The 15,049-nt window shown below is 43.2% G+C and overlaps 1 protein-coding gene across 4 annotated transcripts in view; it reads left to right on the top strand.

Annotated features, from left to right (window-relative positions):
* The first annotated feature begins 599 nt into the window (after window positions 1-599).
* Dcun1d1 (defective in cullin neddylation 1 domain containing 1) overlaps window positions 600-15,049 on the top strand; it is a 31,110-nt gene continuing 16,660 nt past the window's right edge. The window contains exons 1-3 of one of the 4 annotated variants that reach the window (XM_038347128.2): window positions 600-623; window positions 12,585-12,801; window positions 14,476-14,644. In XM_038347128.2, the coding sequence (XP_038203056.1) occupies window positions 600-623; window positions 12,585-12,801; window positions 14,476-14,644 (410 nt within the window). Of the gene's footprint in view, window positions 624-1,123; window positions 1,260-1,538; window positions 1,973-7,469; window positions 8,829-12,584; window positions 12,802-14,475; window positions 14,645-15,049 lie in introns of those variants that run through there. The other 3 variants (XM_038347129.2, XM_038347130.2, XM_038347131.2) reach the window with 3 other exon arrangements.

Here is a 15,049-nt window from a genome sequence, read left to right as displayed (position 1 = left end):
TAGGAATACAATATAAGAAGAGATTCGGGATTGGTTCTGGAAAACCCATCACTGAAAAGCCTAACTAGCAGAGAATGGTCAGGGGAGGGGAGTCTAGAAGTAAACCAAGTCATGGAAAACGATGGCGATTCCAGGAGGAAGTGTTTAAATGCAGGAGAGAAGGAGGACACGTGGAACTAAGCATCATCCCTTGGAGTTGGCACTTAGGAAAAAGGAGCTTTAGGCAAACCTACAGGCTCTAGCTGCAATAAGGTCTAACGAGAAGTGCAGCAAGAGGCACTCTTCGTTAATATTTCAGGTCACTAGGTTGAGTTCCTAGAGAATATCCACAGGTGTGATCCAGTTTCACGCCTGGTACGTGTTATTTTCTTAGGGCCTTGCAAGAGGCGGGTCACATCAGCGTACACATGCCGATGGAAAGAATGAGGGACAGGTCTGAGCGCCAAAGCGCTGCCTCTGCGGGGCTCTGGGAGCTCCCAACACGTGGTTAGCTCTAAGCCGTAGTGGGAGGCCTCGAGGAGTGTCACAAAACCCTTCTTCAGTAGGAACTTGGAAGGCTGTTAACTTCTAGGGCTGATCTGGTGTTGGAAGGGAGACCCATGTTGGTGATGAAGAAGCGGATGGTACTGTTGGGTGACAAACACAAACCTGGGCAATCTACAACAGCTTTTTTTTTTTTTTTTTTTTTTTAAAGTGCCGTACTTGCTGTTTTATTTCCTTCCTCTGCAGGGAGCACTGTGTTTCTTTCTCCTTGCTGCACACACGCGTCCTCTGGACCGCAGCTCAGAAGCCAGGCTAGGTCGAGCTTGGACAGTCCACCATGATGACAGTGACTCTAGGTGCAATAGTCTCCCGGATTCTCCCCAAAACTTACCAGGGGACTCCGACGTGGAGCTATTAGGAGCGCACGGCGGACAGGACGCGGCCGTGACCGGGGCGCCCTGTGTGGGGGCGCAGCAAGGGCCCCGCCGTCTCGGGTGCCGACGCGCCGGCCGAAACCCCGCTCGCCCGCCGCGCGGGTCTCGGCGCGTGGCCTCAGCCCCGGCGACCCGGTCGCTCGCGCCACGGATGCCGACAGGCCAGGCCGCCCACCCCGGGGCCCGCGCCCTCCGCCTCCCGCGGCCCGGCCGCTCCGCGGGCCGCCGCACTGCGCATGAGCGGGAGCCCGGCGAGCCCGTGAGAGGCGCCGCCGCCGCCGCCGCCGTCCATTCGCTGCGGAGCCGGAGGAGGAGGGGAGAGGTCCGGAGGACACCAACATGGTGAGGCACCGCGGCACCGTGCCGCCCGGCCCGGGCCCCCGACCCGCCCGCGCTCCGCTACCACTGCTCCCCCGGCGCCCGACTCGGCCGGTCCCTTCCCGGCGCCGCCGCTACGCGAGGGCCGGGCAGCGGAGCGCGGCGGGGCCTAGTCGCCGGAGCGGGGCCGGGCGCCGGGCGCGGAGGCGTTGGGGGACGGCCCGCGCCCCATTGTGCGGCCGGGCGGCGCCTGGGCAGCGGGCCCGGCGCTGCCTGGTCCCGGCCGGGCCCCTCGGTGCGGCCGGCCCTGGCGAGCCGGCGTCGGCCTTCCCCGTCCGGACGCGCTAGCGCCGGGCGCCCGGGAGTTGGGGTGGCTCGGCAGAGGCTCGGTCCCAGCTAGAGGACGGGGAGGCTCCGGGCTGCGGACGGAAGTGCAGCCGGGGGACCCGAGACCTGCTGCCTTCCGAGCGCCCGCTCTATTTGCTTGGGGTGGGAGGAGTAATTGCTTTATTATAGCAGTTAGGGACCATTGGTGATTCTTAAAAAACAGTTTGTCAAGTTGCTCCCCTCCTGGTTTTTGTTCGGGTGAGAAAAAGTCACGGAAGCTGGAAGACGCTGGAGTGAGGCGACTCCTTTGTCATTAAGTACCTGGCGCTGCTGGACACTGTTTTTCAGTTTGGAAGTATACAGTCACACCGTGTTGGAGTTCCGGGCAGGCTGCTGGGTGAATAGTAAAGGTGATTGGGTCCTTTCGCTCCGGAGAGCAGAAGGGCCTCTTTGGGGAGGAGGGTGTATGTGTGCTCTCAGTCTTCAGTTTGGGGGGGGGGTTGTTTTCGCTCTGTGACACTTAATGTGGTCCCAGCCTCCAGCTGCTTTGGCCTCATGTGTTGATTGTGTGGTGTGGTCCTACATATTCAAGATTTCTCTTCTGTGCAAAGTTCGTAAAACTTTGTATTTCTAAGAAGGCTTTCCTGCAGAGTACAGGTTAGTGTTTGGATTGAGATTAGAGTGTAAATCCAAAGACCCAACAGAGTGTCTGCAGTTTCTTCTTGGACAGGCCTTGGACATCACCCCTGAACCCCTAAGAGTTTCCACTCTCTTACTAAGGTGCTTGTAGCTGGCTGACATAAGGAAGTGCGTGCGGGTCTCCCGGTATCCGATGAACTCTTAACCATGGCGGTGTCTGTGTGCAGCTTCCTCCGACAGCACCCTTCAGATTCCCTGCAAATCCAGTACCTGCCAGTGCTCATTGGGAACGTAGGATTCTTGCTGTTTAGATGAGGCTTGTAGCCCTCTGTCCCTTTGGTTAATATTAAATTAGCTCCTTTTGGAACTTAGCCAGAAGTCATGCAAGTGGTACTGGTTGTGATAAGATGCCCTTAACTTAAAGCACTTTCTATGCCTTAACTCATTTTTAGGTCACTCGGACAGTCTTGGTATGATCATATTAGCTTAGAAAGTCAATACGGGACCATAAGAATCTAACAGTAAATGTATTTCATTATAAATTTATAGTTTTTTCTTGGTACAGTTTTAGGCTGTTAGGTATTTTTTGTTTTGTTTTTGGTAGGTGAACCACAGCTAATTTCTACAACATGAAAGACATAAATGATGGAATATCTGAAAATGTTTTTATAAGGAAAAAAATTCAGTTACCTGTCTTTCACACTCACAGAGAGACCAAAAATAACCCGGGGCTGGGGATCAAACCTAGGCAGGGCCTGATAGGCCAGTGTATTTTAAGAAGTATTCAAAACATCTGAGTTTCTCCTTCTAAGATTGGGAAGGACTGGGCTCCTTAACTTCTGAAGTTCTGAGTTTAATAACTTTATGATCGTAATGATTTTTAAGTGTGCAGAATATGTGTAGATTGTGTGACCTATTTGATTTTTATAAATTACCAGAAAACTTTAGACCTATAGTGTCTTAAGAAATCATCTGGCTTGTCTCCTCCCCTTTATAAAAGAAGAAATGGAGGCTCAGGGTTTTGAGGTTCAAGTTTGTAAGATGGTTACAAAAATGTAACTGTTTTCTCCCAGGCTGTCATTTCCTGGTATTTGTAGTGCATGTAAATACGTTTTTAAAATCGACTAGAAATGAAATCTAGAAAAGTGGCTGAAAATTGCATTTGAGAGTAAATGATATTAAGTAGGAAAATAAGTATTATAAATGTGTTAAGTAGCAAAATTAAAATTAATGGGTAGTCAATTACTGTTTTTAATTACTTTAAAGTATATGGACTTTGAAATGTGTATTATATTTTCTGCAAATTGCAGGCCCTAAAAATGCAGTATGTAAAACCGCTCTGGTTTGTTTTTTGAAATTTGTGGCTCATCTTTTGTATAATCTCAAGGAAAGGAGGGCCTGGCTGCTTTTGGTTGGTTAGGTATCTGCTATGTTCCTCATACTGTTCTAAGCCTTGAGATTTATCTGCATCCATCAGACAGAAACCTGGAAAGTCAGACAGAAATCTAGGGAAAGTCAAGAAGGAAACATTGTATATATCTCCCCACTACTGTTTAGAAGGTGTTAAGTGTTCTCGGGAAAAGACACTAAGGCAGCTTAGACCCATACCTTGCGTGGTGGAAGTGGGGATACAAAATAGCAAAATAGTGTCTGCCCTACTGAGGAGAGAAAACTTAAGCTAACTGGAGTTGAGAGAATCAGCCTCGCAGAAATAGGGTGGAGAAGGGTTTGTGAGACAGGTGAGCAGTGTGGGAGTGGATGGAAGAGGCCACTAGAGTGAGTGGAGGGAGGGAGAGCTTGGCTTTTGCCTCGGTGAGGTTAAGATAACCAGACTTATACTTCTATGATGGCGTTTTTTGTTTTTTTGTTTTTTTTTTTTTTTTGTCTCAGGTATCCTGTTACAATGTATTTTTAGTCTTTTACATACAAGATTCTCATTAAAGTTTTTTCTTTTTCTTTTTTTTTTTGTTTTTGTTTTCTGTTTTGTTGTTTTTTTGAGGCGGCTGGCCTTGAACTCACTGAGATCCACCTGCCTCTGCCTCCCTGAGTGCTGGGACCACCAGCTGGCTAAAGTTTTTCTTGTGTAGCTAATGCGTACAAAGTTTGGGATTCTGTTTTGCTATATAATGTTTAATACAGAATTTTCCTCTAGCTGTTTTAGAGTTAATTTTAATTGTTTTTCTTAAGTTGTTGGATGTTTTGGTGGTTCATATATACATCAATGACTATGTGCAGAAAACTGAGGAGAGAAGAAATTGAGAATTATTGAGAACATGGCACATGCTCGTCTGACAGCCGATAGCTGTGTATGCCTACTCCTACTTGTGGAGTAGGCAGTATTGCCGCCTCCTGGCAGCATAGCTGGCAACTGAAGAGCTAGTATGGGAAAGAGTGGGGATTACAGACATGGTCCCGACTCCAGCCCTCAGTTTGTTTTCCCTTAAAAAAATAAAAGAGAGAAAGAAAAATCAAGTAATATTTCACTACTGATATGGAATCTCTGGCTAGTTTCTTATATTGAATGCAACTAAGTTGCTTCTATGTTAAATCAAATTAAATATGTAATTGAAAATTAAGACTCTGGTGTAAAACATCGGAAATAAAATGAACTGAGTGTGGGTTTTGTTTTTCTTAAGTTGTAAGAGAACAGGACACGTTTGAGTGCCTTTTTAGTATGGTCTCTTAGGTTGGTGTGTCCATAGAGGAAATTTGAGGCAGCCCCTTTCACACACAGCTCTGAGGGGGCTTGTGCATGGTAGACAAGTACTCCACCGATGTGCCACCCCCCCCCCCCCCAAGAAAATCTCTTTGAAGTTCAGGATGTAAGGTTCTGGGTATGGTGGTGCCTGTAATCCCAGCATGCAGGGGGTTAAGGTAGGAGATCACAAGTGGGAGTCAAAGCCAGACTGGGCAACATAATGAGTTCAGAGACAACCAGAGCTATACAGTAAGACCCTTCCTCAAAGCTAACAACTCAACAATAAAAGCATAAATAGCACTAGGCAGTGTTCAGGCCATGGTGGAGTCAGCTATGATGAAGAGAAATAATTCAAAATAGGATTAAATTGCTGTGTGAACAGAATAAAGTTATTGAGTAGTTAACAATTTATTTACCTTGCTATTTTAGGTTTGTACCCCTCAACCAGGGTAAAACACCTCCAAAGCCATCTTTCATTACTTTTATGATTTAAAAATTTTTAAATGATTTATTATTTTTGTTGTCTATCCATTGGTGTTTAGCCTAGATGTATGTCTGCATTAAACTGCAGGTCTGCCTGTAAAAATTTAAGAGATTTACTCAAGTAGTAATTTTCTAAAGAATTATATCCAATTATACTTTTGAATCCCTCACTGAGGTAGTGATCAGTTGCCGAAGTATATACAACCTGTCCCCTTGTTAGGTTGGTATGTTTTAGTTTTAATAAACACTTAAGGGGCTGGAGGACTGGTAGAGTACTTGAAAAAAGCCCTGGGTTTCGTCCTGCCATTATATGAGCTAGCCATGGTGGTGTATGCCTGTAATCCTAGCACCCTAGAGGCCTAGACAAAAGAGTCAGAAGTTCAAGGTCATCCTTAGCTATGGGTGGTACATGCGAGTAGTCCCTATCTCACATTTAGAGTAGTTATTACATTATTAGTGTATTGCTTAAAATTTGAGTAGATAGAAATCTTAAAATTCATAAAAAGATTCCACTTTTTATGAAACAAATACTGATTGGTTGTTGAATGCTAGCCATTGTAATTACCTGCAAAACTTTTAAAATACACAGTTCTTTGGGTTCTTGTTTTAGAATTTTTTTAATAGAAAAATGTTTATGAAAAGGGAAAAACAATTTGTTTATTTTTGAGGTGAGAGTGTCCAGGCCGGTCTCCACCTCCTGGGCCCAGATGGTCTGTTTTGGCTTCTCAGGTGGCTGGGGGAGTAATCATTGCGCTAGGCTTGAAGAGCAAAGTTACCTCTTAGGACTGATTGTTTGATGGTAAAGCCATAAGCTAGGGAGATCAACCTGTTAGGACTGCTTGTTCAATGGTCAAGTCATAAACTAGCGAAGATTAATTGAAAAGTGACCAACAAAAGTAAAATTAAAGGAACTTGTTTCTGTCTCCTTACCACATTTCACTAGAAATTAGCAAAACTAACTTTTAAGTAGTCACTTTTTGTAAAAAATCAAGACATTATTCAATTTTCAACAACAACCATCTTTTAACTAACTTAACAATTGAGGAGTAATGAAGAGAAAATTGTTCGAATGTCTATGAATAGAACACTTGTTGAGACTTTTGTGAGGATTAGGTGTGATTGGGCATGCCTCTGCTGGCAGTGGAGAGGACTGGATAGGATTGTTGTGAATTCAAGGCTACTCAGTATTAAATGGTGAGAGGTCTTGGGCCAGCCTGGGCTACAGTATGAGGAAGGCCCTGCTCAAACAACAACAACAAACCCATGAGGAGCATTTTCTGGAGCCATTTTGAATCCCATAGATGTACTTTCTGATTGTGTCGTGTGCATGGTAACTGCACAGCATTCTCGACTTCTGTCCAGTGCAGGGCGCTGCCTCTCTTAGATGATGTAAACTATTGTTCATGGTGCAGAGAACGAGTGATAAGCTGCACGGGCCTAGTAACTCATCCCTAATCATTCTCCACTGCAGATTGGAATGGAAAAGAGTATCCTGAGAGTTCTGTTTGTTGTAGCTTAGTAATGGAAGTTGTTCTCAGTAAGTTGTTCTGGCCATAGCCTGTTTATATTTTTTTTTGTGTGTGTGTGTCAAGCCTTTTCATTGAAAAAGGAAATAATGACTTCCAGTAGCTGTAGGCCTTTCTCTTTCTTCATTCAATGCTATAGATTGTCATCTGTTTAAGACAGACTGTCATGGAGCCATAAATATACTTTTCATCTTGTTTTATTACTTGTCTTAAAAATAACCTATCCCCTTACTCCCCAGCAAAGTCCTAAATAGATGTTCCATCCCAGTCCCTATGTTAGCCTGGGGATTAGATGGGGAGCCAGTGTTTAAATGGCAGTTGTAGTTAGAATACTGATATCTGACTTGAGAAGGGAAAAGTCAGTTCTGTTAAAGTAGATGAAGAATGCTGCCCCCTTCCCTGCACTTTCTGCTAAGTCAGTGGCGGCACTTTCTTAACCTTTGCTTTCATTTCCCATGACCATGTGTGTAGAATAATGGAAAGATTGCATTCTTTGAAGGTAGGCACCATGCTTTGGGTACTGGTTTTGCTCTTTTGGGTGAGTGTAGATTCTACCCTGCGCCTTGTCTTCCTTTCCTATAAGGTGGGCCCAGTGAGGCCACTCTTCAGAGTTGTTATATGTAAGTCATGATGGTCTGTTGCCTCTAAACCCAGCTTGGGCAGCTGAGGCAAGACTATCTCTCAAGTTTCAGGCTAGCCTGTGGCCACAAAGGGAGATCCTGTTTCTTCTCCATGGTTCCCCCACCCTCTGCCCTCTCAAAAAAGAAGAATTGACTAGTGTAAAGTCTGACACAGCAGCAGCTTCAGTAAACAAGCTGATAGTTTTTTTTTATTATGATGATCATTAGTTTTCATTTGCCTTTTATATAATTTTGTTTTGTCCCCCCTCCATTGTTCTTGCTTAATTTATGGGCCTATAAGAATCCTTACTTTGTACAAGTTAAAGTTAAATTAATTCAAGTTAAATGCCTAGAACTGAAAACTTTGTTTGCTGTATCAGAGATTAGTTTTCTATGGGTGGAATGGAAATCTTGCCAGGTAGATCTGAGAGGAGACCTTCAGTTTCGACAAACTGTGTGCCTTTGCAACCAAAGGAAAGATGTGGGCAGTTTTCTCTTAGCCTGACTTCCCTGGAGTAGGACTTTGTCCCGAGGTGAAAGTGTTCTGTTGCAGCAGGGTCACCTCATGGAATTGACTTTTCCTGCCCTCTTGACCTGTGATCTGTGGGAAGGCCAGTTGGTTAATCACGTTAGCCACACAGCTTTAAAAAAGGTATATAACATTTATGTATTTATGTAGGGTGCATATGTGCTGAAGTGCACCTTTGGAAGTTGGGACATCTGTGGGAGTTCTCTCTCTCTACTCATCTGGGTCTTGGGGACTGAACTTGGGTCATCAGGCTTGGTGGCAAGTGTCTCTACAGGCTGAGCCATCTCAGTGGCATCTACTATACATAGAGCTTTTAATGAAAGTGACACATGACCGACCGTTAAGGTTGTTTTATTTTGAGTCAGAATCTCACTAAATAGCTCTGGCTGGCCTGAGACTCGCTATGTAGAGCAGGCTGACCTGAACTCATATTAGACCTGCCTTCTGTGCCACTATACCTGGCTGCATTAAGATACTCTGATATTTTGAAACATTGACTTTTGTGAACTAGGTATCAGCTAACTAGAATTGCATTTCAAAAGGTAATTCCAGAGCTGGAGAGGTGGCTCAGAATGTAAGAGATTAGGTGCTCCTGCAGAGGACATGGCAGCTCACCATGGTCTGTTCAGCAGATCTGATGCCCTCCCCCACACACCTTCCGCTCGCCTGCAGGAAAACGTTCAGACTCACCTTTAAAAAAGGAATTTCTTTGAAACTGTGGACCTGAGTGTCTTTCTGGAGTTGAGATTGAAGTTGAAGCTTAGGGGTAAGGTAAGAAGATGAAATTGTGGGTGAAAATAAATGAATGAATCTTTTTTTCCCACAAGTACTACTTCCTCAATAAAGTTACTTCTGTTTTGAAAATTCGAGGCGTTAGTTGGCAGGAGGTCATTTTCCATATACATGGTTTTTCTTGGGGAACACGATATAGGAAGACTTTCCTGTCATTATTAAGTTTTGCTGTGATCTGTTAATCTAGTCACTGTTTTGTTAGTTCAGTGGTCAGATGTGCTTGGCTAGATCCAAAACACTATATTTGAGGTTTTTCAGGTAAACTACTTATTTTTGTTCTTGAAGTTAAACTTGCAGTGTGTACTTCTATTACTGAGACACACCATCTTCCTGGGAAAGTTTTTTTAATGTAATATTTGAATTTATTGAGCTAAAATAGGAGGAAAGATTTAAGTACAAAGTGGTATGTGTTTATAGTCTAGGCATTTTTTATTTTGTAAAGAAAATAGATGAATTTTGTTGTTCAGGTTATGAAACTCTTTCCTTCTCCCTCTCTCTTTCTCTCTTTCTTTCTAACACAGCCTAAGTATTGCAAGTCCTTGCATGTTTACCACTCTTGACTTTTCTTGAAAACTCGGTCATGTCTAAGTGACTGTAACACGTGAGGTTTGAAGGTTGTACTGCTTAATCCCATTCCCTAGCCACTCTGTTGTAGTAGTTTTTAATATGTAGTAAAGGAAATTAATCTGCCAAGTCTTGGAGGCTGGCTCATGGAAAAAGGTCTCCATTAGCTTTTAAATAGAAAACCTACACCCCAGGCGTTGTGGCGCAAGCCTTTAACCCCAGCACTCAGGAGGCAGAGGCAGGTGGGCTTTGAGTTTGAGGCCAGCCTGGTTTGTAGAATGAGTTCCAGGACAGCCAGGGCTACTCAGAGAAACCCTTTCTCCAGAAACCAAATTTAAGAAAGAAAAATCTGCTTTTGTTTTTCCTCTCCAGTTTTTTATTTTAATCCATCCTCTTATCTCCTGCTTCTCAGTAATGCTCTGCTTAATCTAGTGACCCTACTTCTGAGGTTGGCCAACTTTTGATGCCACTCTCTTGGAATTGGGACACCTTGCCCAATACCACCTGTGTGGCCTGGGAAAGGGGGATGGGCATGTTAGGGTTCTAACCAGCTTGAGCATAGGGCCAGTGTAGTTTGCTTAGGAGAGCCCTGTGTTCTGCAGACCATCCTGGAGGGAAGTGAGTACATGCTCTAGGTGCAGAGCTGAGAGGATGTGACAGCCCATCACAGAGCTGGAGGTGCTTATCAGACACTGCAGGAGCAGGCAGAAACCAGCACCACATAGCGAGCATTGCCAGCTCTTCCCTCCCTCTATCAGGCCTTTGCCAGGTGCTGCCCAGTCATTTATGAGGTTACAAATGGGCAAGTAGTTGTTTTTGAAGAAAGTGTTTGTTTCCCCACAGACTAAAAGTTTATAATTGACCCAGACAAAATAGTTACTGTATTTAAAACTAAGTGATATGACATGAATTAAGTAGTTCATGTCATGTTGTCGCTCAGTTGGGCTAGACAGTGATTTATCTTTCCCCTCGCTGTCTTCCAGTGTCTAGCTTTCTGTCAGGAAATCTCTAATGCAGGTGAACGAGTCTTGGCTTGTAGAGGTAGTTTAAGCTGTCCTTTTAAGTTTCCGTCTTCCACAGGGAGCATTGTACTGGGCCCAATACTGTTAGGTTAAAATCCCAGATAAGGCAGACTGTCTTGCCACCTCCACTTTAGAAGAATGGGGGTGGGGAGCAGAGAGCTGTGCAAGAAGTCAATCAGGGTTAATTCAAAAGTAGTTTCCAGGTTCACTTTTGACATTATACAGTGGCGGTGGGGATCACAGTGACACTCGGCCACGTTAAAGGAGTATGTCATGCCCTGTGGTTCAAGGGGGAAAGTGTGCTGTGCTTCAGAGTAATTTCATGGGTTTCTTGTTTCCTTTCAGTTAATTAACTTTCAGAAATTTAAATTATTTCCTTTTTGGTTATTTCATTGGGATTGTCATTGAATAATACATTTCAAGGATAGGAGTAATCCTGGATCTTTGAGAGGTGCAGCTCACGTGACAGACTAGAGCCGTGGTTCTCAGCCTGCGGCCCTTTAGTACACATCTTCATGTTGTGGTGACCCCCAACCAGAAAATTATTTTGTTGCTACTTCGTAACTGTAATTTTGCTACTGTTATGAATTGTAATGTAAAATTTTCAGAGCTAGAGATTTGTCAAAGGGGTCATGACCCACAGGTTGAGAACTACTGGGCTATAACTTGGGTTGTATCTAGGGGTAGGGTTGTCAGTAAAGGGAAGCTGATATATTTTACAATTTCTGTTTGAGTGGAGGATAGTGGCTGAGGCTGTAACCTATAACTTCAAACATTGACCTTTGCCAAGAGAGGAGAGAGTGGCAGATGAGGCTCTTTGGCATAAACATATTTCGTGTTCCAAGAAAGAAGGTTTTTTTTATACTTGATTTTGCAGCCTTATTTTCTCTGTGATAGTGATAATTATTATATCTTTGATAGTCCCTTTGAGATTCTCAAAAGCTTCTTAAATATCCACCAAGCAGGGAGGTTCCTAGAAAATTTACCAGGACTTGAGTTTGCAAGGCTACTTTTGTTGTTCCCGCATTTCTCCTACACACCTAGGTGAGCTTTGTGACCAAAGTACTTAGCCAGGTTTGCTCCGTGTTCAGAGGTTGGGTTCGGGGTGTCAGTCTGGGTCAGGTCAGAGCTTTAGGGGGTCAAAAGACAACACTGTATCTTTAATGTGTCTGACCCTCTGTGTACTTGGTAGCATTAGAGGAGCCCAAGTATTTTGCTGAGAAAACAGAATTGGGACTTGAAAGGAGGAAGAGTGCAGTGGACCTTGCCCAGGAGGCCTGCTTGAGTGGGAGGGGAGAGCAGTCTTTGACAGCAGGAGAGAGTGGAGAGCCTGGTGACCCTGTCTCATTATTTGGGTTTACATCAGAGAAGTGAATCCTTGTCAGTGTAGGGCAAGTGAAAACTTGAGGTCTCTTAGGCACAAGCAAAGAAAAAGAGATGATTCCTTGTAGGGAAACAGAAGATACCCTTAGTGAGAAGTGTCTCAGGGGCCAGCCAGATGGCTCAGCTGGCAAAGGTACTGCCTGCCGCCAAGTTTGCGGCCTGACTTCTATCCCTAGGACATATATGGGAGAAGGGAGAACCAGCTCCTGCAAGTTGTCTTCTGCCCTCTGCATCAGCATCTTGACATGTGTGCCCCCCCCACACACTATAAATTAAAAGAACCCTTTCAAAAGAAGTATCTAAGTGGTATAGATTTCTTATTTGAGGGGATCCTAGTAAGAATTCTATTTTCTAAACACCATGTAGGAGAAATGTAGGCAGTTCCTACTCCATCACCTTCCTACATTTGGTGAAAATAGCACCACTCAGGCAGGTAGTGCTGGACTGAGCGCTGGGATTGCAGTGATACCTGTTTGGTTCTCTTCTTCCCATGGAGTTTGTCTCTGTCTGTGTGTCCTCTTTGAAAAGGAGGCTGAGTACTCTTGTTCTGTCAACACCAGCTACTTTTCCAGAACTGTGCCACACTTTGTGCTTCTGATACTTTTAAATTGTCTTGCTGATTAATGACATCACAAGTAAGTCCTAGAAAAAGATGCTTTCATGCTTTGTGAAGGAAAACATTCTTAATGGCGATGACTTAGCTACATTGAAATGTGGAGTGATGTGTGATTTTACACAGTTTCAGTTTGTTTTTTGGTTCTCGTAGAACAAGTTGAAATCATCGCAGAAGGATAAAGTTCGTCAGTTTATGATCTTCACACAATCTAGTGAAAAAACTGCTGTGAGTTGTCTATCTCAAAATGACTGGAAGTTAGATGTTGCAACAGATAATTTTTTTCAAAATCCAGAACTTTATATACGGGAGAGTGTCAAAGGATCATTGGACAGGAAGAAGTTAGAACAACTGTACAATAGATACAAAGGTGAGTGTCATATGATTAAATGTTCGAACAGAGTTCTCCCGAGTTAAAGGCTTGTTCTGAGATGTCTGCTCCACAGTCTGGAGCCTGTGTGGTGGCGCTCTGACAGCCCAGGACTGGAGGATACTAGAAATGACTCTCCTTTGCTCTTCATCTCCTCCTGGCCTAACCCCATCACGGAGTCCGAGAATGGAAGGTTAGGGGCAGTTTTTCCTAACCTTGTGTTTGTAAAACTTGCTGAGCCAGGTTGTAAGAAAGTCTGCATAATAACTTTTTGTAACATAACACTACTTTTAAAAACTTGAATAGTTTGGCATATATCTCAGAGGCAGAGGCAGTCAGATTGAGAGTTCAAGGTTAGTCTGGCCTAAATTGTAAGACCATCTCCAAAAGGGAAAAGCAAAAGGAAAAAAAAGGAAGAAGGAAAAGGTTGGAAAACATTAACAGTTGGGCTTTCCATTAGTCTCCTGAGGACAGCCTGTATTTAATAGCCTAGTATGGGTACATGCATGTCTTGTTTATGCAGGCATATATAGAGGTATTTTCAAACTTTTCCACAAATGGGATTCTATTATATGCATAATTTATGTTCCAAAGTCTTGCTTTTTTTAAAAATTTATTTTAGTAATTAAATCCAGGGCTTTATTATCATGCAGGCCAGTGCTCTCAGTAAACCACACACCCAGTCTGATGTGCATCATCATGACTGCTAGAGTCACCACCAGACACTTTATTTAGCTAATCGCATTTGGTAGCAGCGTAGGGGAATCTCTTTTTTATATGTCTTTTTTTACTCTTTTTAAATTTATTTATTTATTTATTTATTTATTTATTATGTACACAATATTCTGTCTGTGTGTCTGCCTGCAGGCCAGAAGACGGCACCAGACCCCATTACAGATGGTTGTGAGCTACCATGTGGTTGCTGGGAATTGAACTCAGGACCTTTGGAAGAGCAGGCAATGCTCTTAACCTCTGCGCCATCTCTCCAACCCATATGTCTTTTTTTTTAACCTTTATGATTTTCCTGTTGTAAACATTAAACTTACACTGTCAAGATTAAGATTGAATTGTATCTTTAGTTTTACTAGAATTTAAATGATTGTACTAAAATGAATTTTGTTTTAAGAAAGTTTTCCAATTTAATATCATTAATTTTGAATGCCTGATTAAATAAAATATGGGTATGTTGACCAAAAATCCCTTGTCCTTGTATAAACATGTCTGATTTTATTTGTGTGTATGTCACATTTTCACATGAATAAGTGAGGTGGATTTGTGTGTGTGTGTGTGTGTGTGTGTGTGTGTTTTAGACAGATATCATTATGTATCTCTGAATATTCTGGAACTGACTATGTAGACCAGGATGGCCTTGAACTCACAGAGATCTCCCTGCTGCTTCCCTAGTGCTTCCCTGGGACTAAAGGTGTGTGGCTCCGAGCCTGTGCCACACAAAAGTGAGATTTTTAAAAATTAAATGTCTGACTACTTTTACACTTCCTTTGTACACTTTAGTAGTGACTTTGTTATATGGGGAAACATCTATAAAAATAATATTGCTTTATAGCCTTGGTATATTGTGATTTTTTTAAAAAATAGAAAATAAAGCAGTCTTTTTTGGTATGACCTATAACATAAGTATGGCACTAATTTTCTATTGTATTGGTATTTTTAAAGATCCTCAAGATGAAAATAAAATTGGAATAGATGGCATACAGCAGTTCTGTGATGATCTGGCCCTCGATCCAGCCAGCATTAGTGTGTTGATCATCGCATGGAAGTTCAGGGCGGCCACACAGTGCGAGTTCTCCAAACGGGAGTTCATGGATGGCATGGCAGAATTAGGGTGAGTATATGCCATCCACAGGGGATGAGGCTATAGTCGTGAGAATGATGGAGCTCAGTTCTTTTCATCTGTTTTTAAATGGAAATTTAAGTTTTTACTGGCACACAAACAGTGTTGGTCAGTATGTTGTTTCCCTGGTATTTTTGGGTGTGCCAAATGTTTGTGTAACTTTGTAGCCCTCCTCCAACTGCACTGCCCTTTAATCATGTGTCCCTAGGAGAGTCACTAAGATTCAAGCTATCAGATATTAATATTTATAGCAAGGTGGATGAGCAAGTAAATTATTTCCAAATTTGAGGCCAAATGCTCTGAGCTGGTAAAATACAGAAATTAAAAACTAAAGGATGTTAAATGCTTTTTGCTTTACTTAGTGCTTTGCTGGCTGGTTTAGCTGAATGTGTTTGA

The sequence above is a fragment of the Arvicola amphibius genome, chromosome 11 (assembly GCF_903992535.2).
Source record: "Arvicola amphibius chromosome 11, mArvAmp1.2, whole genome shotgun sequence".
Classification (NCBI taxonomy): domain Eukaryota; kingdom Metazoa; phylum Chordata; class Mammalia; order Rodentia; family Cricetidae; genus Arvicola; species Arvicola amphibius.
Note: the sequence above shows the minus strand (reverse complement) of the source record. Positions and strands in the feature narration are given on the sequence as shown.